The 25,244-nt window shown below is 51.8% G+C and overlaps 1 protein-coding gene across 1 annotated transcript; it reads left to right on the forward strand.

Moving 5' to 3' along the window:
• Positions 1-5,729: 5,729 nt before the first annotated feature.
• LOC100086684 (alcohol dehydrogenase S chain-like) lies at positions 5,730-25,244 on the forward strand. Its single transcript, XM_029076864.2, has 9 exons — positions 5,730-6,068; positions 8,212-8,313; positions 10,488-10,626; positions 13,690-13,777; positions 13,873-14,089; positions 15,838-16,098; positions 18,096-18,231; positions 19,799-19,937; positions 24,912-25,244. Exons 1-9 carry the CDS (start codon positions 6,051-6,053, stop codon positions 24,934-24,936), a joined length of 1,125 nt encoding a protein of 374 aa, XP_028932697.1. The 5' UTR covers positions 5,730-6,050; the 3' UTR covers positions 24,937-25,244.

The following is a 25,244-nucleotide window of genomic DNA, read 5'->3' on the forward strand; positions in this document are numbered from 1 at the left end:
TCTACCGAGACTGCTCTCTCTAAGGTCACCCGTGACCTCCTTCTTGCCAAATCCAATGGCTCCTACTCCATTCTGATCCTCCTTGACCTCTCTGCTGCCTTTGACACTGTCGACCATCCCCTCCTCCTCCATACCTTATCTCACCTCGGCTTCACGGACTCTGTCCTCTCCCGGTTCTCCTCTTACCTCTCTGGCCGATCATTCTCGGTCTCCTACGCTGGAGCCTCCTCCCCCTCCCATCCTTTAACTGTTGGAGTTCCTCAAGGGTCAGTTCTTGGCCCTCTTCTGTTCTCCATTTACACTCACTCCCTCGGTGAACTCATCCGCTCTCACAGCTTCAACTACCATCTCTACGCGGATGACACGCAGATCTACATCTCCGCCCCTGTCCTCTCCCCCTCCCTTCAGGCTCGCATCTCCTCCCGCCTCCGGGACGTCTCCACCTGGATGTCGGCCCGCCACCTAAAACTCAACATGAGCGAGACTGAGCTCCTCATCTTCCCTCCCAAGCCCGGTCCGCTCCCAGACTTCTCCGTCACCGTGGATGGCACGACCATCCTTCCCGTCCCGCGGGCCCGCGATCTCGGTGTCATCCTTGACTCGTCCCTCTCGTTCACCCCACACATCCTATCCGTTACCGAGACCTGCCGGTCTCACCTCTACGATATCGCCAAGATCCGCCCTTTCCTCTCCACCCAGACGGCTACCTTACTATTGCGGGCTCTCGTTATATCCCGGCTAGACTACCGTGTCGGCCTTCTCTCTGACCTCCCTTCCTCCTCTCTCGCCCCGCTCCGGTCTATTCTTCACTCCGCCGCCCGGCTCATCTTCCCGCAGAAACGATCTGGGCATGTCACTCCCCTTCTTAAACAACTCCAGTGGTTGCCTATCGACCTCCGCTCCGAACAAAAACTCCTCACTCTAGGCTTCGAGGCTCTCCATCACCTTGCCCCTTCCTACCTCTCCTCCCTTCTCTCTTTCTACCGCCCACCCCGCACGCTCCGCTCCTCCGCCGCCCACCTCCTCGCCGTCCCTCGGTCTCGCCCATCCCGCCGTCGACCCCCGGGTCACGTCCTCCCGCGGTCCTGGAACGCCCTCCCTCCTCACCTCCGCCAAACCGATTCTCTTTCCCTCTTCAAAACCTTACTTAAAAATCACCTCCTCCAAGAGGCGTTCCCAGACTGAGCTCCTCTTCCCCCTCTACTCCCTCTGCCATCCCCCCTTTACCTCTCCGCAGCTAAAGCCTCATTTTCCCCTTTTCCCTCTGCTCCTCCACCTCTCCCTTCCCATCCCCACGGCACCGTACTCGTCTGCTCGACTGTATATATTTTCGTTACCCTATTTATTTTGTTAATGAATTGTACATCGCCTCGATTCTATTTACTTGCCATCGGTTTTTACGAGATGTTCTTCCCCTCGACGCTGTTTAGTGCCATCGTTCTCGTCCGTCCGTCTCCCCCGATTAGACCGTAAGCCCGTCAAACGGCAGGGACCGTCTCTATCTGTTGCCGACTTGTTCATCCCAAGCGCTTAGTACAGTGCTCTGCACATAGTAAGCGCTCAATAAATACTATTGAATGAATGAATTCTCTCTTTCCACCGCCCACCCCGCTCCGCTCCTCCGCCGCCCACCTCCTCACCGTCCCTCGGTCTCGCCCGTCCCGCCGTCGACCCCCGGGCCGCTTTCTCCCGCGGTCCCGGAACGCCCCCCCTCCTCACCTCAGACAATCTAATTCTCTTCCCTTCTTCAAATCCCTACTTAAAGCTCACCTCCTCCAAGAGGCCTTCCCAGACCCTTTTTCCCTCTCTGCTCCCTCTACCCCCCCCACCTCTCCACAGCTAAACCCTCTTCTCCCCCTTTCCCTCTCCTCCTCCCCTCTCCCTTCCCACCCCCTCGGCGCTGTACTCGTCCGCTCGACTGTATATACCTTTATCACCCTATTTATTTTGTTCATTTTGTTTAATGAGATGTACATCACCCTGATTCTATTTAGTTGCCGTTGTTTTTACGAGATGTTCTTCCCCTCGACTCTATTTATCGCCATTGTTCTCGTCTGCCCGTCTCCCCGGATTAGACCGTAAGCCCCTCAAAGGGCGGGGACTGTCTCTATCTGTCGCCGGCTTGTCCATTCCAAGCCCTTAGTACAGTGCTCTGCACATAGTAAGCGCTCAATAAATACTATTGAATGAATGAATGAGCACTCACTGCGTGCAGCACACTGTATTAAGAACTTAGGAAAATATAGGGCAGTAGATTTGGTAAATACGATCCCTGCCTTCAAGGAACGTCCCCTAAATTATAGCTAGGGGAAGCGGCGGAGTAGACCGTTGAGACTGTAAGCTCATCTTCTAGATTGTAATTTCGTTCCAGGCGGAGGATGTGCCTGTTTATTGTTATATTGCTCTCCCCAAGTGTTTAGTGCAGTGTTCTGCATACAGTTAGAGCTCAATAAATACGTCTGAATGAATGACAAGGATGTGTACATAAGTGCTGTGGGGCTAGGGTGGGGTGAGTGTCAAAATCCCGAATCCACCACTCGTCAGCTGTGTGACTGTGAGCAAGTCACTTCACTTCTCTGGGCCTCAGTTCCCTCATCTGTAAAGTGGGGATTAAGACTGTGAGCCTCACGTGGGACAGCCTGATTACCCTGTATCTACCCCAGCTCTTAGAACGGTGCTCTGCACGTAGTTAGCATTTAACAAATACCAACGTTATTATTATTATTAAAATATTTAAGGGGTACTGAGCCAACGCATAGGGGCAAAGGGAGGGCTAATGGGCTCATAGGCAATTAATTATAACAGGAAATCAGGAAAACGGGAGCCCCTCAAGAGCCAGGAAATGTGCCTGACCCACTCTTCTATTTTTGCCGAGTGCTTAGTACAGTGCTTTGCACTCTGTAGGTAAATCCTTTTTTTGTGGTATATGTTAAGTGTTTACCGTGTGCCAGGCACTGTACTAAACGTTGAGTAGAAACACGCTAATCAGGTTGGACACGGTCCCCCTCCCATTTGGGGCTCATGGTGTTACTCCCCGTTTTACAGATGAGGGAAATGAGGTCCTCAGAAGTGAAGTGACTTGACCGAGGTCACACAGCAGGCAAATGATGGCACCGGAATTAGAACCCAAATCCTAATGAGTCCCAGGCCCTTGCTCTATCCACTAGGCCATGCTGCTGCTCTATTATTATGAAATCCTATTATTGAGATGCATCGGTTGTGCGACTCCTCTCCGTGGGGTATTTTGCTGTAGGCCTGAAAGAACTGCGGAATAATCATGATAACAAGAATCGTGGTGTTTGTTAAGCGCTTACTCTGTGCCGGGCACTGTACTAAGGTCCGGGATGGATACAGGAAAATCGGGTTGGACACGGTCCTTGTCCCGTGTGGGGCTCACAGTCTCAATCCCCATTTTACAGAGGAGGGAACTGAGGCCCAGAGAAGCACTTAACAAACACCGTAATAATAATAGTGGTATCTTTCATTCTGCAATTTCTCCTATGTGTAATTTTTTAAAGTGTCTGTCAGCCCATCTCACTGTAAACTCTTTGTGGGCAGGAATCGTATCAACCAACTCTTAGTGCTCTATCCGCTGAGCGTGTGCTCAGTGCGGTGTTCAGTACGTAGTAAGCGCTCGATAAATGAGAAGCCCTGTGGCCTGGTGGAAAAAACAATGGGCCTGGGAGTCAGAGATCTAGGTTCTAATCCTGGCTCTGCCCCTTGCCTGCCGTGTGATCTCGGTTAAGTCACTTCACTTCTCCGTGCCTCAGTTTCTTTAGCTGTAGAATTGAGATTCAGTCCCTGTTTTCTCTCCTACTTAGACCCTAAGCCCCATGTGGGACAGGGACATGGCCTGGGAGCCGGAAGGTCTTGTGTTCTAATCGCAGCTTCACCACTTGTCTGCTGGGTGATCTTGGGCAAGTCACTTCACTTCTCTGTGCCTCAGTTACCTCATCTGTCAAATGAGGATTGAGACTGGGTGCCACAATTGGGACAGGGACCGTGTCCAACCCCATTTGCTTGCATTCTGCCCCCTCCTCACTGTTAGTACTTAGTACAGTGCCTGGCACATAGTAAGCACTTAACAAATATCACCATCACTGGGGACAGTGTCCAACCCGATCAGTGTCTACCCCGGCGCTTAGAACAGTTCTTGACATATTGTAAACGTCCAACAAATACCAGTAAAAAAATATAATCGATTGATCAATCTAAATGGGGCGGGCCTGGAGGCAAGAGGGGGATGCAGGATTGCAGGGTCGATGAGAGGTTAGAGCTAGAGGGGAGTTTGGGAGGATCAGTATAAAAGAGGCGGGAGCCAAAATCATGTTAGGGGCCGCACGGCCCAAGAGGGTGAGTATAAGGAGGGAAGGACATCCACTGCAGAAACTTTGCCAGCCTCACGGACAGTGGCAAACATTTAGTACAGTGCTTTGCACACTGTAAGTACTCAATAAATATGATTGAATGAATGAATGGAAGAGGGGAGCCAGCAAGCAAAATAATAATAATTGTGGGTTTTTGTTAAGTGCTTACTGTGTGTCAAGCACCGTACCGTACAGGGAAGCGGGGCTTAGTGGAAAGAGCCCGGACTTGGGAGTCAGAGGTTGTGGATTCTAATCCCGGCTCCACCGCTTGTCAGCTGCGTAACTGTGGGCGTGGCACTGAACTTCTCTGTGCCTCAGTTACCTTATCTGTAAAATGGGGATTAAGACTGTGAGCCCCACGTGGAACGATCCGATTGCTACCCCAGCCCTTGGAACAGTACTTGGCTTAACAAATAATAATAATAATTTTGGTATTTGTTAAGCACTTATTATGTGCGAAGCACTGTTCTAAGCGCTGCAGATATAAGATAAGCAGGTTGTCCCACGTGGGGCTCACTCTTAATCCCTATTTTACAGATGAGGTAACTGAGGCACAGAGAAGTTAAGTCACTTGCCCAGAGTCACACAGCTGATAAGTGGCAGAGCCGGGATTAGAACCCATGCCCTCCGACTCCCAAGCCCGGGCTCTTTCCACTGAGCCACGCTGCTTCTTCATACCATTAACAAATGGTAACGGTAATTAACAAATGAAATGGTAATTAACAAATGGTAACAAAGGGTAAGCGCTTAACAAATACCATTATTAGTATTAGTATTACTAAGCAGAAGGTGCCGGAGGAGAAGTGGGAGGAAAAAACGAGGGGTGACTGAACTGGGGAAACTGAGCCAAGATACGACTGAGCCAAGATACGTGTGGAGGAGGAGCATGGGAACCACAGTATCTAAAATATCAATATCAAAATATCAGAGAGTTCCAGGAGGAGCAAGAACGAGTTTAGCTCTTTGGACTCGGCTGAAAGGAAAGCAAGGTTGGCTTGCAGAGGTCTGCAGCTGTTCACCCGAAATTCAGAGATTTAAAGATTACTTATTATCCCCGGGCTAGGAACACAACCCAACCAGATTGAGGTAATTTCTCAGAAATCAGAGTGGGTTAAAGTTGGTGTTCGGGGTTCTTGTCTCCACAGACCGTCCATACATCGTAGCCTAGTGGATAGAGCTTGGGCCCAGGAGTCAGAAGGACCCGGGTTCTAGTCCCGCTTGCCCTCTTTGAGACCTTGGGCAAGTCACTTCACTTCTCCGTGCCTCAGTTACCTCGTTGTAAAATGAGGATCGTGAGCGTGAGCCCCGTGTGGGACAGGGACGGCGTCCCACCTGATTAGCTTCTATCCACCCCAGTGCTTAAAACTGTGACTGGCACATAATAAGAGCATAAAAAGAAACCCAAACCAAAGAAACTTGCAGTTTTCTAAGGTTTTTTGCTTCTCCCTGGGGATTTCTGGTTGGCAGGACTTCCAGCGTTATCTGACCTTTAATAACGCTGCAAGTCATTTTGGTTTTGTCACTGGAACAAAATGGGTGTGGCTAATGGGGCCGAGGGGAGGAGAGGAGTTGGGAAGGCTGAAGTGACTGAAAGCCACCCCAGTGAGCAGGACACTACCCAGCAGTGAAAACACCCAAGGATCCCTCCGTCTCCTCTACCTCCAGAAGCAAGAAAACTTCGGGATGGACACGGCAGGAAAAGTAAGATCAGAATTCATATCCTAGACGGTGATCCAAGTCCGGGCTGCGGGCTGGAACGGCACCTATAATCTTAATTCCTCGATTAAATTCACTGCGGGCAGGGAATGAGTCTTCCAACTCCGCTGCTCTCCCACAGTGGCTCGGCCCCTTGCTCTCCGTAGAGCGAGCGCTCAATAAATGCCGTCGATGGATTGATTTAGCTCCAGGATTGAGGAGATTTAATCCAGCACACGCATTCCTCAGCAAGGGCTCCTCTCTGTGCTGTTGATCTACTTGGGGGACGGCACTGAGAGAACGGCGTGGGCTTTCGTGGAAGGAAATAACCAGGCCATCTTAAAGGGGAGAGACTAAATAGGAGAGAAACAGAGGATAGGGAAGGAGCCCTGGGAGTCAGAGGACCTGGGTTCTAATCGCGGCTCTGCCCTTTTTCTGCTGGGTGACCTTGGGCAAGTCGCTTCACTTCTCTGTGCCTCGGTTACCTCGTCTGTAAAATGGTGATTGAGACCGTGGGCCCCATGTGGGACAGGGATTGCGTCTGACCCGATTTGCTCGTATCCACCCCAGCGCTTAGTACAGTGCCTGGAACGTAGATCACGCTCCACAGATGCCACAGTTATCGTTATTATCATTCGTGAGTGTTTAAGGAATACCAGAATAATAATCTAGCCCAGTGCCAAGCACTTAGTAAACGCTTAGTAAATACCACACAAAAAAATTTAAAAAACAACTGTGGGGGAGACTTTTTGGAGAGAGGTTTGGTGACAGGAAAAGGAGGGTACACACAGTTTTTCAGTTTGTTCCCTTGAAAGTTCGGGCTGTCTAATTCCGACAGCTCTCCGCCTTGTTTAGGAACCAGGAAACCTTGAGTTCATTTCCGATTTGTGCGCAATGTGTACCTGAAAATCTCCCTTTTCTTAGCCTGAGAAAATATTGTGGTTTTCCTTGAAGCTCCTGGGAAATTGGCGGGGAAGGTGGCGTGGTGGGAGGGGGTGGGAGGTGGGTGAATGTCAAAGATCTGAGCCTGGAAAGCCCGGAGCAACGGTGCCTCAAGAGAGCTGTCTCTAGAGGCTTTGATAAAGACTTATAAATGTAGCATTTGGTCAGCACTTACTGTATACCTAGCACTGTACTAAACGCTGGGGTAGAAACAGGATAAGGAGGTCGGACACAGTCTCTGTTCCACATGGGCCTGGTAGTCTAAGGAGAAGGGAGAACGAGCGTTTTTGAATCCCTGTTTTCCAGATGAGAAAACTGAGACATCTGTTCAAACCTTAACCATCCCCAGAGCCCCGGCCTGGGAGTCAGAAGGACCTGGGTTCTCATCCCGACTCTGCCGCCTGTCTGCTGCGTGACCTTGGGCGAGTCACTTCACTCCTCTGCGCCTCAGTTACCTCGTCTGGGAAAATGGGGATGAAGACTGTGAGCCCCATGTGGAACAGGGACTGTGCCCAATCCGATTTCCTTGTATCCACCCGGGTGCTTAGTACAGAGCATGGTACACTGTAAGTGCTTAAAAAAATACCGTCATCATCACCGGCGTAATAACTGTGATATTTGCTGAGCACTTACTTTGTGCTAAGCACTCTACTAAGGGCTGGGCTAAATGCAAAATAAGAATCAGCGCAGCCTAGGAAAGAGCCAGGGAGCCAGAGGACCTGGATTCGAATTCCCTCACCGCCGCTTGTCTCCTGCGTGATCTCGGGCTAGTGCCTTCACTTCTCCTTGCCTCAGTTTCCTCCTCTGTAAAATGGGGATGAAATACCCGTTCCACCTACCCCTTAGACGGTGAGATCCAGGCAGGGACGGTAATCCACCCGATTATCTTGCATCTACCCCAGTGCTCAGTACGGTGCTTGGTCAGTAGGAAATGCTTCACCAGTGTCCCACCTGATTATCTTGTATCTACCCCAGTGTTTAGTACAGTGCTTGGTGTAGGAGGCGCTTAACCTTTATCATTATCATTTCCTTCCCCGTTTCGGTCCTATGGCCTCCTAACGTTAACCCCTATGGCTCTCCCCTTCCCCGGCCCCCCACCTTTAACCGCAGAGGCCTCAAAGAGCCCGGCCGTCCCCCCACTCCTGTTCCCCCTCCCCGTCCCGGCTTATTGACCGTCCCCCGAGACGTGCATCCTCTGCCCTCCTAGGTCATCCGGTGCCGAGCGGCCGTGCTGTGGGAGGTGGGGAAACCCTTGTCCCTGGAGGAGGTGGAGGTGGCCCCTCCCAAGGCCGGAGAGGTCCGCATCAAGGTGAGGAGACGTCCGGCGGCCGGGCCGGGATGGGGTGGGATGGGGCGGGCCCCGATGGACCCGACCGGGCCAGGCCGGGCCAGGCCGGGGGTCCCTGAACCCGGTGGGCCTTCCCGGCCTCCAGCCTGCTCTGAGCCTGCGGTAAAAGCCCGCCCTGCTCCGGACCCCTCCCCATAAACTTCCATCCCCTCAGACCCCCCTCTGCTTTCCACCCTCTCCCCACTCTGGCTCCCCTCCCTGTCTCTTCAAGCCTCCTCCCATTCCCTTCCTCCCTCAGCCCTCCGCCCCTTCCCATTCCCCTTCTCCCTTCAGCCCCAATTCCATCCCTCTCCCACCCCTTCCCATTCCCTTCCTTCCGCTGGCTCCCCTCCCTCTCCAGCTCCTTCCCACCACCACCTCTGGCCTCCCCCCGGACCCTCCCCCAGCAGCCCCCTCCCCCGTATGGAGCGGACTTTTACGGTGTGTGACCTTGAGCGAGTCACTGCACTCTTCTGGGCCTCAGCTACCTCATCTGGAAAATGGGGATGACGACTATGAGTCCCATGAGGGACAGGGACCGCTTCCAACCCGATTTGCTTGTATCCACCCCAGTGCTTCGTACGGGGCCTGGCCCACTGTAAGTGCTTAACGAATACGGTTAGGGATTGTCTCTATCTGTTGCCGAATTGTACTTTCGAAGTGCTTAGTACAGTGCTCTGCACACAGTAAGCGCTCAATAGATACGATCGAAGGAAATACCATCGTCATCACCATCATAATAATTGTGGCATTTGCTGAGCACTTCTTTTGTGTTAATCACTGTACTAAGGGTTGGGGTAGTTCAAGATAAGAAAGAATCAGAGACAAATATGGAGAGAATATACAGAGAAGCAGCGTGGCTCAGTGGAAAGAGCCCGGGCTTGGGAGTCAGGGGTCATGGGTTCGAATTCCGGCTCCGCCTCTTGCCAGGTGTGTGACTTTGGGCAAGTCACTTCACTTCTCTGTGCCTCGGTGACCTCATCTGTAAAATGGGGATAAAAAAAGTGTGAGCCCCAAGTAGGACAACCTGTTCACCTTGTATCCCCCCAGCGCTCAGAACAGTGCTTTGCACATAGTAAGTGCTTAACAAATGCCATTATTATTATTATATGGAGACTCGTATGGTGCCATACATTCATTCTCTCAGTCATATTTATTGAGCGCTTCCTGGGTGCAAGCACTGTACTAAATGTTACTGCTGCCGCCGCCGCAGCTACTCTCAGTCAGTCAATTATATTTATTAAGTTTTTACTGTGTGCAGAGCACTGTACTAAGCGCTTGAGAGAGTCCAATGGATAGTACAGTATAACAGATGCGTTCCCTGCTCTCGACGAGCTCACAGGCTAGAGGGGGAGACAGACATTACTAGAAATAATGTGATACCGCTGCTGCTGAGGCTACGATTCCTGCTGCAGCGTGGCCTGGAGGTTAGAGGCCGGGTTTGGGAGTCAGAGGTCATGGGTTCGAATCCCGGCCCCACCGCTTGGCAGCCGGGAGACTTTGGGCCAGTCATTTCACTTTTCTGGGCCTCGGTTCCCTCATCTGGAAAATGGGGATTAAGACTCCGAGCCCCACGTGGGACAACCTGATTACCTTGCATCCATCCCAGCGCTTAGAATAGTGCTTGGCACAGAGTAAGCGCTTATCAAATACCATCATTGTTATGATTATTATTAAAACGGTTGCTCTCTTTCCTCTTCAGAGTGGGAGTCTCCGTGAGACTAGCCTGTATCTACCCCAGTGATAGTCCCATAAGAAGCACTTAACAGATATCACTATTATCAATTATTATTGCTATAATTAGAGATGCAATACAGTGCCCTCGAGCAATCCATCGGTATTTATTGAGCACTTAGCGTGCGCAGAGCACTGTGCCAAACACTTGGGAGAACAAGGAGCTGACAGCCTAACAGGGGAGACAAACGTTAAAATAAATTCCAGATAAGAGACTACTGACTTCCAGGTCCTTCCCGGTTCATTCCAAGGGGGAAAAACCAGGCCCCCGAATGAGGATAAGTAGGAAAGAATTTGGAAGGAAGCAGTTCCTTCTTCTCCAGGGCAGGACGGGACGCCCTTCCTCCCTTTGTATGACTTCCACCTCCGGATAGTCCTCTCACTCCCTCCCCCGGCTCAGCTCCGCTCCGTTCTCCGGGCAGATCTTGGCTACGGGAATCTGTCATTCCGATGAGCACATGATACAAGGGATGCTGGTGTCTTCGATCCCCTCCATCATTGGCCACGAAGGAATCGGGGTCGTGGAAAGCGTGGGAGAAGGGGTGAGCTGTGTGAAACCAGGTAGGAGACTGCACTCTGGGGCCGAGATCGGAAATCCCCCGAAATGATTTGGGCCCGCACCCTCACCCCCGTCACCACTCTCGAGGCCCTCGTCATCACAACCACCACCCCGTCGCCCCCCCCGCCGCCACCTTCGCCATCCCCCCGGCCATCGCGATCGCCGTCACCAGCGCCCCTCCGCCACCCAGTCTTCCCGGGGGTCCATCCTTGCCCCCGGCTCTGCGGCCTGCCGAGCGGACAGGTCGTTGCCCTCTGGGCGGAGGTCCCCTTCTCCCGGTGGGGCGGGACGATGGCGTGGCCGGGCCGAGGGCTGGGGGCGGCCGGGGGTTCGGGGACGAGATTCCACAGCCCTTGGGGGGCGGCGGGGAAATCCGGGAGCAGGGCGGACAGCCGCAGCCCTCCAAATCACATGACACACCTGCGGGATGTGGCGACCTCCTAGTCTCCACATTTTTATGCCCGATTCAGCCCCGGTGACCCACATAAACGCTTTAGTACAGTGCTTTGCACACAATAGGGGCCCGATAAATACGATTCAATGAATAAAGGGCACCCTCCGGGGTTTCCTGATCCTCCCAGTGGCCTCAATCTCTAGCTTTCTGGCCTCTGCATCTCTGGCTCCTGGGTCTACGCGAATTTGGATGCCTCGTCCGAGCCGTGGAGCTCGGCGTCAGGCACGCCGGACCGTAAGCTCATCGTGGGCAGGGAATGTGTCTCTGATATCGTTCTACTGTACTCTCCCCGGTGCTTAATACAGCGCTCTGCACGTAGTAAGCGCTCCATAAATACCGTTGAATGAATGAATGAGCCGTCGGGAAGGGAGGACGGGCGCTGAAAATTCGAGGAACGGATATGAAGGCATCCAATATCTGCGCTGGACAAGACCCGCTGAGAAACAGACTGTCGGCTCTATAATCGGACGAATGGTCATCTCGGCTGGGAGGCCACAGGTCTTCATCTAGTCTGACGGGAGGGAACCTCAGTCAGTCCATCGATCGGTGGTATTGGTTGAACAGCCCCGATGAGTACTTACTCTGTACTAAGCACTTGGGAGAGCACAGAACAGTAGACTTGGTAGAGAAGAAGCGGGAAGATCCCGGGCCTGGAAGTCAGAAGGACCTGGGGTCTAACCCCGGCTCTGCCACTTGTCTGGTGGGTGACCTTGGAAGAGTCAATTCACTTATCTGGGCTCAGTTCCCTCATCTTTAAAATGGGGATTAAGACTGTGAGCCCCACGTGGGTCACGGACCGCGTCGAACCCGTTCATCTCGTGTCGACCCCCACGCTTAGTGCGGTGCCTGGCACGTAGTAAGCGGTGGACAAATGTCCATTTAAAAAAATAAAGAGATCCTAAGGAGCTCACAGTCTAGCTTCTAATCCCACTGCTTTGGGTTCAAACCGAGTCTGGCAAAACCTGTGCGATTTTTCCTGGTGTCCCAAGGGCGATTAGGAGATCTCAGCCTCGTTTACGACCGGCCTTTCTTTATGTGTCCGAAAGAGGAGACGAGAGGAGAAAGCAAGAGCCCCATTTACCAACTCATTTTGTTCATTCCCGAGCCTCGCCGAGGCTCTTCCGTCACTCGGGTTTCAGCGAGCAGGTTCCGATGATCCGAAACGTTAATGCGCTGGAAACTGCCGGTCGTTGGGCCTCAGGAAACAGCCTGGCCTAGTAATAATGGTAATAATCATGGTACTCGGGAAGCGTTTACTAGGTGCCTAGCATTGTTCTAAGCACTGGGGAAGATACAAGTTAATCGAGTTGGACACAGTCCCTGTCCTACATGGGGCTCATAGTCTTAAGCTTAGAGAAGCAGCGTGGCTCAGTGGAAAGAGCACGGGCTTTGGAGTCAGGGCTCATGAGTTCGAATCCCAGCTCTGCCACTCGTCGGCTGTGTGACTGTGGGCGAGTCACTTAACTTCTCTGGGCCTCAGTTCCCTCATCTGTAAAATGGGGATTAAGACCGTGAGCCCCACGTGGGACAACCTGATTCCCCTATGTCTACCCCAGCGCTTAGAACAGTGCTCGGCACATAGTAAGCGCTTAACAAATACCAACATTATTATTAATCCCCATTTTACAGATGAGTTGACTGAGGCCCAGAGTAGCCAAGTGACTTGCCCAAGGTCTCCCAACAGACAAGTGGCAGAATCAGGATTAGAACCCAGGACTTCCTGAATCCCGTCCTCTGTCCATTAAGCCGCGCCGCCTCTCAAGAAGGAGCGGAAATAACACGGGCTTGGGAGTCGGGGGATCTGGGTTTTAACCCCGGCTCTGCCATGAACCTGCTGCGTGACCTTGTGCGGGTCACTCATCTTCTCTGGACTTCAGCTGAAAAATGGGGATTCAATCCTACTCCCCCCTACTTAGATTGTGAGCCTAATGTGGGTCGGGGCTGAGTCTGACCCGATAAATCTGTATAATAATATTGGCATTTGTTAAGCGCTTACTATGTGCAGAGCACTGTTCTAAGCGCTGGGGGAGATACAGGGTCATTAGGTCGTCCCACGTGAGGCTGACAGTTAGTCCCCATTTGACAGATGAGGGAACTGAGGCCCAGAGAAGTGAAGTGACTCGCCCACAGTCACACAGCCGACAAGTGGCAGAGCCGGGAGTCGAACCCACGACCTCTGACTCCGAAGCCCAGGCTCTTTCCACTGAGCCACGCTGCTTCTCGTATCTTCTCGCCTCTTCACGCTGCTTCTGTATCTACCCCAGCGCTTAGAACAGTGCTCGGCACATAGTGAGAGAATTAGTAGCTCATAGCCCCGGCACCTCTGAAATTGGGAGTTCAAAGCCCTGGCATCCCTGGGCCTGCCCTTTCAGTTATGCAAGGAAAAATGAAGTCGATATTTTAGATTTGCCATCCCTTCGTATGTTGCAAGCTTCGGACAGGGGATTGTACTCGTCGGAATCAACGGGGAGATGGTCGCCTTGGGTACCAGTGAGCCACTGAGATAAAACGTTGTAGAGTTGGCTTGGGTCTTGGCACCTCTTCGGCCCCAGACGACGTTCTTCAGGGGCACGAGGAAAGCGTGTTGAATACAGATCGTTTTTCCTAATAGGAGATAAGGTGATCCCACTCTTTATGCCCCAGTGTGGAAAATGCAAGTCCTGCTTAAACCCCAACTGTAACGTCTGCGACAACTCAAGGTGAGTTTCGGTTGGGAGCCGAGATTCCTCTTCGTCCCCGCCGGCGTCGACGGCGAGAGGCCGCTGACGTGGGGACCGCTGTCTTGTTCGGACAGGAACTTCAGCCAGGGGTTGATGGTGGACGGCACGACCCGATTCACTTGCAGAGGGAGGCAAATTCACCACTTCTGCAACACGAGCACCTTCGCCGAGTACACGGTGGTAAACGAAGCTTCGGTCGTCAAGGTGGACGCTGGGGCCCCCGTGGAGAGGTCCTGTCTCATCGGCTGTGGGTTTTCCACCGGTTTTGGAGCTGCTATCAACTCTGCCGAGGTGAGGCTTGGGGAATTCTGACGTCTGAGATAACCTAGCTATTGATCCGGTTAGGTGACTGATTAACCATTAACGACTACGGAGGTAATATTTCACTGACGAGCGCCGCTGCGTGAACTCCGGCAAGTCACTTCATAATAATTTTGCTATTTGTTAAGCGCTTACTATGTGCAGGGCACTGTTCTAAGTGCTGGGGTAGTTACAGGGTAATCAGGTTGTCCCACGTGAGGCTCACAGTTAATCCCCATTTTACAGATGAGGGAACCGAGGCCCAGAGAAGTTGAGTGACCTGCCCACAGTCACACAGCTGGCAAGTGGGAGAGCTGGGATTCGAACCCATGACCTCGGACTCCCAAGTCCAGGCTCTTTCCACTGAGCCACGCTGCTTCGTGTGTCTGGGCCTCAGTTCCCGCATCTGTAAAATGGGGATTAAGGCTTCGGGCCCGACTCGGGAAACGGACTGTGTCCAACCTGGTGGGCGCCCGTCTACCCCAGCGCTTAAAACATAGTTTGGCACATAGTAAGCGCTTAACGGGTGTCATGATTACTATTATTAGATGTAGTCGAATGCTCTGCATTCCGAAAGCGCTCGATAAATGCCATCGATCGGCTGATTGTGCTATCTGTTCAATCAGTGGTATTTATTGAGCACTTACTGTGTCCAGAACAGCGCTCTAAGCGCTGGGGACAGTACACTTCACTGGCTTGGTAGAAAAGCTCCCTGCCCAAAAAGAGCTTGCAGTCTGGAGGGGACGACAGACTTTAATATAAAAGAATAAATTATGGGTATGTCCCGAAGTACTTTGGGGCTGAAGGTGGGGTGAATAGCAAATGTCGAGAGGGTACCGTAGGTGCATAGAGGACACAGAAGGGAGAGGGAGTAAGGGACGAGAGGGCTTAGTCAGGGAAGGCCTCTTGGAGGAGGTGTGACCCTAAATAAGACTTTGAAGTGGGGAAATCGATGGTCGGATATGAAGAGGGAGGGAGTTCCAGGCCCGAGGCGGGATGTGGGCGAGGGCTCGGCGGCGAGATAGACGAGATCGAGGTGCCGGGAGAAGGTTGGCATTAGAGGAGTGAAGTAGGCGGGCTGGGATGTAGTGGGAGAGTAGGGAAGTGCCGGAAGGCTTTGAAGAAATTTCATAACTCACTAGCAGCGTGGCCTAGTGGATAGAGCACAGGTCTGGGAGTCAGAAGGTCTTGGGTTCTGATCCAGCTCTTCCACTAGTCTGCTGTGTGGCCTTGGGCACTGCTCTGTGCCTCAGTTACCTCATCTGTAAAATGGGGATCGAGACTGTGAGCCCCGTGTGGGACAGGGACGGTGTCCAACCCGATTTGCTGGAATTCACCTCAGCGCTTAATACGGTGCCTTGAACACGGTAAGCTCTTAACAAATACCGTCATTATTATTATTATAATTAGCTGTCTTAGAGGCTAGGTAACTAACTACCTCCCCAGAGCTAAAAGGGCATCCACAATCAACCACACAGTCATCGCCGGACCGACGCACGGTCACGGGTTCTGATCCCGGCTCTGCCACTTGCCGGCTGTGTGACTTCGGGCGAGTCACTTTGCTTCTCTGTGCCTCAGTTCCCTCATCTGTAAAATGGGAATTAAGACCGTGAGCCCGGTTGTGCGGTAGGGACCGGGTCCAACCTGATTAGCTTGGATCTACCCCAGCGCTTAGAACAGTGCTTGCCACACAGTAAGCGCTTAACAAATACCATCCTCCTCCTCCTCCCCCCTTTCAGGTGTCCCCGGGTTCCACCTGCGTGGTCTTCGGTCTGGGAGGGGTCGGCCTTTCTGTCGTCATCGGCTGCAAAGTGGCCGGGGCCGCCCGGATCATCGGGGTGGACATCAACAAAAACAAATTCGCCATCGCAAAGTCTCTGGGCGCCACCGAGTGCGTCTGCCCGCAGGATTTCGAAAAGCCGATCCACGAGGTGTTGATCGAGATGACCGCTAATGGCGTGGATTTCTCTTTCGAAGTCATCGGGCGACTGGATACCATGGTACGTTCTCAACCGACGTGGGCGAGTGCGTTAGCCTGTTCACGTGTCTCTGCGGCTGGTTCTCTGCCACCGCGAAAGGGTGCCGACCCGGGGCGTATTCGGGGAGAACGGACCTGCCAGAGTCAAAGCACCACCAATTTCCCTGTTGTGCAACCTTGAACAAGTCACAACTTCTCGGTGCCTCAGTTTCCTCAACTGTAAAAGGAAGATTCAAAGATTCTCCCTCGTCCTTCGACTGTGAGCCCCATATGGGATCCGACTGTCTCATATCTACCCCAGCGCTTAGTAGAGTGCTTGGCACATATTAAGGGCTTACCAAATACCTCCATTATTAACCAGGTACGTGATTGACAGGGAAAGAAAAATCCCTGATTAGGGCAGAAGATCTAGGGGTCTGGCTAGGCTGAATTGGGGCAGAAGCTAATAGTAATAATAATAACAATAGTATTTGTTAAGTGCTTACTATGTGCCGAGCAGTGTTCTGAGCACTGGGGTAGACACAAGGTAATTAGGTTGTCCACGTGGAGCTCACAGTCTTAATGCCCATTTTACAGATGAGATAACTGAGGCCCAGAGAAGTGAAGTGACTTGCCCAAAGTCAAACAGCTGTTTAGTGGTGGAGCCGTGATTAGAACCCACGACCTCTGACTCCTAAGCCCAGGCTCTTCTCTAGAAGATCTAGGGGTCTTGGCTAGGCTGAAAGGCAGACTCCACTTTACAGTCGAATGTGTGGTCTAGTGGAAAGAGCATGGTCCTGGGAGGCAGAGGATGTGGGTTCTAATTCCCACTCAGCCACGTGTCTTCTGTGTCACCTTGGACAGGTCACTTCACTTCTCTGGGCCTCAGTTCCCTCAACAGGAAAATGGGGATAAAGACTGTGAGCCCCATGTGGGACGGGGACTTTGTCCAACCTGATTGGCCTGTATCTACCCTAGGGCTTAGAGCACTGCTTGGCACATAGTAAATGCTGAACAAAACCCACGGTTATTATTATTATTATAATTATTGTTCCTGGGGGACCCTGCTCAGTTTTACCGCTTACGGTAAGAGAGTCAAGGGTAAGATCAGATGTTTCTGATTTGAATAATAATGGAAGCTCTGGTGCTATTTCTCCATGTTAAGGTGTAGCATATTTTTAAAAGAGTTCTGTATTGTATTCGAGGCATAGCAAGTAAACCAATCAATCAATCAATGGCATTTATTGAGTGCTTACTCTATGCAAAGCACTGTACTAAGTACTTGGGAGAGTACAATACAATAGATTTAGCAGACACATTCCCTATCACAATAAGCTAAAACGCAGATTTCCACTCAACTGGTTTTTCCTCTCAAAGCGAGAAGTTTGGGGGGGTTTTGTTGTTGTTTCTCTTATTTTATGATGCTTCTTAAGCCCTTACTATGTGCCAGATATAGTAGATACAAGCTGATCAGTTTGGACACGGTCCCTGTCATTCATTCATTCAATCAGTCATATATATTGAGCACTTACTGTGTGCAGAGCACTGTACTAAGTGCTTGGATAGTACAAAACAACAATGAAGAGAGACAGTCCCCACCCCTGTCCCACACAGGGCTCCCATCCTTAATCTCCACGTTAGATATGAGGGAACTGAGGCCCTGAGGAATGACGTGACCTGCCCAAAGGTCACACAGCAGGGTTAGAACCCAGGTCCTTCCGTCTCTCAGGCCTGTGCCCTCTTCATTAGGCCACACTGCTTCTCGACAGGTTAACTGAAGGACCCAGTCTTCCCCCGGCAAGAGAGTAGACGCGAGCCAATCCCGGAAATCCGGCGGGGCCAGCCGGGCTTTGACAGGTCTGGGAGATGAGCATCTCCTTTTGGAAGCCATAGTCCCAAGGATTAAGAGAAAGGATGACTTCGGTGGAAGAAGGGGCAGCTGCATAGGAGCGGGCCGGGTCCTCCGGGGGAGGGACGGACGGGGGTGTGGGTGGGTGATGGCGAGGGGTGAGACTGATATCAATTTGATTTGGAAACCAGATATCAGCCCTGATGACCTCTAACCCCTCTTACGGAATCAGCGTGTTGGTTGGACTGCCCCCTCCCCAACAAGAACTCGCCTTCCACCCCATGCTGCTCCTCAGTGGACGGACGTGGAAAGGGTGTCTGTTTGGAGGTAAGAGAGGATGGGCGAGGCCAATGAAAACAGGTCATCTTCCTGAGCCGGATACCGGCGAGGCTAGCGGGAAGGAGCTCTGGACTGGAAGTCAGGAGACCGGGGTTCTAATCCCGGCTCCACGTCTGCCCGCCGGACGGGACCGGGAAAGTCGCTTGGCTTCTCTGGGCCTCAGTCGGTTAAACAGTCAGTCGTATTTAATGAGAGCTTACTGCGAGCAGCACGCTCTACTAAGCACTTGGGAGAGTACAATATAATAGTATAATAAACACATTCCCTGCCCACGAGCTTTCGGTCTAGAGGGGGAGACAGACATTGAGATAAATTAATAAATTAAGATATTATAGAAGTGATGTGGGGCCGGGACGGGATGAATAAAGGGAGCAAGTCAGGGGGAAGCAGAAGGGGACGGAAGAAAAGGAAAAGAGGGCTTAGTCAGGGAAGGCCTCTTGGAGGAGATGGGCCCTCAATAAGGCTTTGAAGTGGGGCAGAGTAATGGTCTGTCGGATATATAAGGAGGGAGGGCGTTCTAGGCCAGAGGCGGGACGTGGGCAAGGGGTTGGCAGCGAGATAGAAGAGATGGAGGGACAGTGGGAATGTCGGCATTAGAGAAGTGAAGTGTGTGGGCTGGATTGTTGTGGGAGAGTAGCGAGGTGAGGTAGGAGAGGGCGAGGGGGCTTTAAAGCCAACGGTGAGGAGGCCTCAGTTTCCCCATCTGTAAAACGGGAATCCAATACTCTCTCTGACCCGATTGTCCTTTATCTACCCCAGCACCTAAGCAGAGTGCTGGGAACACAGGAAATGCTTAACAAATGTCACGGTTATCATCCTTCTCAAACTGGGCAACTGCAGCCTTCATTCGATGAATGGAAGAGGAGGAGGTGAAGAAGGAGGAAGGGAAGAAGGAGAAAAAAGAGGAGGTGGGAGGCTATTTAATGAGTACCTACCTTGGTACGATGCTCTGTACTAGATGCTTGGGAAGTTCAGAATAGAGAAATGACACGTTCCCTGCCCGCAAGAATCTTCCATTCCAACAGGGGAGACGAACATAAAGCCACTTACAATTAAAATGGTCCCCAGAAGGGCCACTACCTTGGGGATTCGGAAAGATCGGGTTGTTCTTCTGACAGAGCATTAGAATCAGTGTCTGTGATAGTGACTGACCACTTACTGTGTGCAGAGCATTGTGCTACGAGCTTAGGGAGCTCACAGTGACCCCCTGCCTTCAAGAAGCTTATGCTCAAATAGGGAAGCGAATGCCATGTACATGATGGTTCGAAGAGTGAAAGAATCAACCTAAACTAGCAACAGGGCATAGTGGATAGGGCACGACCTGGAAGAAGGTCGTGGGAGAGTCCGTTATATAGAGTTGGTGGACATGTTCTCTGCCCACAAGGAAGTTCAGTGCTCTGCACACAGTGAGCATTCAATAAATGTGATCGAATAAATGAATGAATGAATGAATGAATCCTGGGGAACGGGGTGCAGAATTGTGTGGCCAAGGTGACGCGGGACGCGGCTGGAGAAGGGGCTCATGGCGCATAACTCTACCCGTTTTACTTTACAGGCTGGAAGAGCAAAGATTCTGTCCCTAAGCTAGTGTCCCGTCTCATGAAGAAGGAATTCAATGTGGAACCGTTGATAACCCACAGGCTCCGTTTCGATCAGATCAACGAAGGCTTCGAGCTGCTGCGGGAGGGAAAGAGGTGAGGGGCGGGGCTCGGGGGTTGATGCTTGACATCGAGGACCCCGTCGGGCCAGCGGGAGGACGGAGGGGCTTCGGAGGGCCAGGGGCAAGCGGGGAGGCCCCGCTCGCCCATCTGGGGGGCTGCCAACAGGTGCCATCTGGGTCTGCTGGACGGCAGGGCAGGCGGGATCCAGGAAGGGGCGCTGAGAGGGAAGTCGGGAGGCTGGTCCCCCCGACTCGCCTCAGGGGAAGCCACTGAGAATGATCAATCGCTCTAGGTCTGGAGGCGACCGGCCTATTCCCAGCCCCTGCCCCGTGTGGGCTGGGTTCTAGTATTCATTCATTCGATTCATTCATTCAATTGTATTTATCTGTGGGCAGAGCACTGTACTTGGCGCTTGGGAAAGTACAATGCAACAGTGAACAGATACATTCCCGGCCCACAATGAGCTAACAGTCTAGAGGGTGAAGAGCCGGACATCAATACAAATCAATAAAATGACAGATATGTACATAAATGCTGTGGGGCTGGGAGGGGGAGAGCAAAGGGAGCAAATCAGGGCGACTCAGATGGGAGTGGGAGATGAGGAAAAGCGGGGCTTAGTCTGCGAAGGCCTCTTGGAGGAGATGGGCCTTCAATAAGGCTTTGAAGGGGGGGAGAGTCATTGTCAGATTTGAGGAGAGACGGCGTTCCGGGCCGGAGGCAGGACGTGGGCCAGGGGTCGGAGGAGAGACGGGAGAGATGGAGGCCCGGTGAGGAGGTTGGCGGCACCAGAGGAGCGGAGTGTGCGGGCCGGGGGGTAGAAGGAGAGAAGGGAGGGGAGGTAGGAGGGGGCGAGGGGATGGTCTGCTTTAAAGCCAATGGAGAGGAGGTTTCGTTTGATACAGAGGTGGATGGGCAACCGGTGGAGTTTTTTTGAGAAAGGGAGGGTGACACGTCCTGAACGTTTTTGAAGAAAAATGATCCGGGTGAAGTACCGACTGGTGTGGGGAGAGACGGGCGGCTGGGAGGCCAGTGAGGAGGCTGATGCATTAATCCAGGCGGGATAGGAAGATTGCATTAACATGGTGGCATTTTAGATGGAGAGGAGAGGGCTCATTAGTAGGAGATTAGTGGGATGAGATAGGAGTGGACAGGGTGATTGAGTGCTTTAAAGCCAGTGGTGAGGAGTTTCTTTTTGTTACAGAGATGGATGGGCAACCATTGGAGGTTCTCGAGTCAGGGTGTCCCAGCCCCTGCCCCGTTCCAACCCTTGACCCTGCCCTGTCCCTATCCTGTCCCAGCTCCCGCCCCGGCATCGGGCGCCGCAAGACGGGCTCACCGGGGGGATGCTCCCGCTGTTGTCCGCTGAGCTCCAGCTCGGTCCTCGAGGTCAGGCTGCTGGCAACGGTCACCCTGGCCTCCAGCCTCTTCCTTTACTCTGGGGAGAGCCCGATGGCCGAGGGCGTGGCTCCCAGGGCCCGCTCACAGGACCCGACTGGGATCCGGCCGGCCCCGCGGAGGGGCGAGTAGCCACCGGCGTTCCGACCACAAGCTCTCCTCCCCGCTTTCCTCTTGGAAGTGGGGATATTATTGGCACCTGTGAAAAACGGTGTCTTTTTTCAGACCCGCGTGTAGAGGTAAAGTCTCCTAGGAAAGTCTTCTTGCCCCCGGTTAAAAATCTCGGCGGAGACACTGGGGACGTGACACCGGTGAGTTCAACCGTAGGCCCAAAATCCACTTCACTGCTCCTTACGACTGTCTTTCAGGATGTTTAAGAGGCAAAGTGTTGCCGTTCCACAAAGTTCTTGGGGAGCAAGTGGGGTTTAGCAGCCGGAAGTTTATTTGAGGAGTCTTTCAAGTCGGCAATCCCGGCATAATTAGCGGTCTGGGCTGGAACAGTGGCGGCCGTTTTGGGCCTTAAGGTTTCCAGTGCTCCTCGGGACTTCAGAGAGAACAGATCATTCATTCATGCGATCGTATTTATTGAGTGCTTACTGTGTGCAGAGCACTGTACTAAGCGCTTGGAAAGTACAATACAATAATGGAGACAATCCCTGCCCACAGCGGGCTTACAGTCTGGGGGTTGGGGGGACACAGACATCAAAACAAATAAAGAGGCATCGATATAAATATTAATATAAATCTGTGGGTCGGGGGGGATTTAGCTTATGATCATTCATTCAGTCCTATTTATTGAGGGCTTACTGTGTGCAGAGCACTGTACTAAGTGCTTGGGAGAGTACAATAACAGTGAACAGACACATTCCCTGCCCATATGAGCTTACGGTCTAGAGGAAGGGGATCACCCAGCCACGATTTGCACACGTTCCGGATTTCGATCGATGGAATTTATTGAGCCCTTCCTGTATGCCGAGCGCTATTTGAAGAGCTTGGGGAGCACAAAAGGATTAGCAGACACATTCCCCGCCCTCAACAGGCTGACAGTCTGGAGGGCCCTCAGGGTCCTTGGAAAGACGATGGAGAAAAGCGTGGAGATTTTGGGACAGATGAAAACAGGGAGGAATGTGACTGTACGGAATAGACCGTGAATGAATGGCGCCCTAGGGAAATTCAGAGTAGGCGATAACTCAACGTCTGAAAGGAAGGGAGACAGAGCGTTAGACTAGAATAAAACAAAAAATACCAGCTGGGAAATTTCAATTTATCATCTGGAAAGAATCTGTCAAGTCTCAAGTGGTCAATGGGATGGCCCGAACTCCCTAATTCTTCAAGGCACCATCCTCATGCTCTGAGAAATTACCAAAATAATAATGTGTCATCTCACTTTGGGTTTATAAGAAATGTCTTGGCGGAAATATTTTTTTTTTCCCGCTCAGGGAACAGTTAAGTAGGGGTGTAGTGGAAAGAGCACAGCACTGAGAAGGCAAGGAGCCAGGATTCTAGTTCCCGTTTGCCATTTGCCCGCTGTGTGATCTTGAGCAAGCCACTTAGCTTCCCTGTGCCTCAGTGTTCTCATCTCTGAAATGGGGATAATGGGGAGAAAATCCCTGTTCTCCCCCCAACGCAGACTGTGAGCCCCATGTCAGGCAGGGACTGTGTCGGATCCAATTACCCGGCTTGGACCAGAGTAAGATCATAGCAAATACTGCAATTATTATTACTTAAGGTCCCTCAGATTCCCATGTTTCCAAGACCCTTCCGTTGCCCAGGAGAGGTTCTTGGCAATTTCTAAGAGTTCTACTGTAAGCCCGTCAAAGGGCAGGGACTGTCTCTATCTGTTACCGATTTGTACATTCCAAGCGCTTAGTACAGTGCTCTGCACATAGTAAGCACTCAATAAATACTATTGAATGAATGAATAAGATCTCAAGCACCGGCCGTGTTGGAGCTAGAGGGGAAAATCTCTCTTTCTTTTTTTTTTAACAAATGGTATTTGTTAAGCACGTACTATGTGCCAGGCACTGTACTAAGCGCTGGAGTAGATATAAGATAATCAGGTTGGACCCAATCCACTGTGCCACCTGAAACTCACAGTCTTAATCCTCAGCATACGGAGAAATGAAGTGACTTGCCTAAGGTCACACAGCTGAACCCAGATCTTTCTGACGCCCGGAACCACCAGGCCTCGCTGCTTCTCTCTGTCTCTGTCCGTACCTGGGGGTGGACGCTCCTGGCCGTGGCGAGAACGAGGGGAGTGCCAGAGAGAAGCCGCTTCCCCTCTCATTTCTCAGGCCAACCGGATCCCCCAGTCAATCAGTACGGCAGTCCATCGAATTTATTCATTCAATCGTATTTACTGAGCGCTTCCTGTGGGTAAAACATCGGACTAAGGTCTTGGGAGAATACAATATAACAACAATCAGACATAGTCCCTGCCCACAACGAGCTCACAGTCTAGAGGGAGAGATAGGTATTTATATATAAGCAAATATATTTTTTGAGCACTTATTGCATGCAAAGCACTGTACTAAGCACTTGGGAGAGTACAATATAACAGACTCATTCCCTGCCCACAACGAACTTACAGTCTGGGGAGGGGAGACAGACATTAATATAAATAAATAGGTTACAGATATGGATTAGCTGTACGTATGATTAGACTGTAAGCCCGTCAAACGGCAGGGACCGTCTCTATCTGTTGCCGACTTGTTCATCCCAAGCGCTTAGTACAGTGCTCTGCACATAGTAAGCGCTCAATAAATACTATTGAATGAACATGTCTGTACATATTGCAGGAGACCCTTAGGACCTACTTAGCGCCCGGTTTGCTTCTCCCGATTCTGCCGGTGACGGGAGTTTTTGTAGCCTGTCGGGAAGTTGTGCCGATACCAGAGTGAAGTCCTCTGTGACACCTTCCTGACCCCTGTTTCATGTTAACTTCTTCTCCTACCACAAAACCTGGGGTCCCCTCGGCCAGTGACTTGGACCGAGGACTAGACGGCTTATTATTAACGATGATAATAATAATAACGATAGTGATACTGGTTAAATCCTACTATGTGCCAAGCACTGGAGTACACGCAAGATAATCAGGTCAGACACAGCCTCTGTCCCTCATGGTAAGCAGGAGGGAGAACAGGTATGGAAGCCCCATTTGATAGATGAAGAAACTGAGGCACAGGGAAGTCAAGTGACTTGCCTAAGGTCATCCAGCAGACAGGTGGCAGAGCCGGGATCAGGTGAAGCAGCGTGGCTTAGTGACAAGAGCACAGACTTGGGAATCAGAGGAGGTAGGTTCTAATCCTGGCTCCTCCAGCTGTCTGCTGTGTGACCTTGGGCAAGCCACTTAACTTCTCTGGACCTCATTTGCCTCATCTGTAAAATGGAGATTAAGACCGTGAGCCTCACGTGGCACAACCTGATTTCCTTAGAAGAGTGCTTGGCAAAGAGTACGCGCTTAACAAATATCATAATAATAAACTCTGTCCCCCCGACTCCCAGGCCTGGGCGCTTTCCACCAGGCTGCCCTGCTTCTACCCAAGAGTTCTCTCGGTGTGACCCTGGAGGTCCTTGGGAACTTTCACTGACCGTTCGTATTTTATTTTCCAGCATCCGCAGTATCCTGTTATTCTGAGGCCCCATCTGAGCCCAGACTCCTGACTGGGCGGTTGATGTCAGCCTCGTCTCCCAGCAGTCCTCAGAAACCAATTTCGGGAAACGGTCTCTCCGTGTTCCTGCTCAAACCACCCAGTGGATCCGGAGTTGGGTGGGAAGATGATTTATGAAGAAATTATTCCAAACCGCAAGGCAAGGGGTGGCGGAGAAGAGAGTGATCATTCCAAAGCCTGAATATCTCAGCCCTTCCACTTCTGTAAAGTCACAGCTATCTGGACCCGAGAACAAAGTGTAAGAATAAAGTCTTTGGGCATCTCTGAATAACAA

This window comes from Ornithorhynchus anatinus, chromosome 12, assembly GCF_004115215.2.
Source record: "Ornithorhynchus anatinus isolate Pmale09 chromosome 12, mOrnAna1.pri.v4, whole genome shotgun sequence".
Taxonomy (NCBI): Eukaryota; Metazoa; Chordata; class Mammalia; order Monotremata; family Ornithorhynchidae; genus Ornithorhynchus; species Ornithorhynchus anatinus.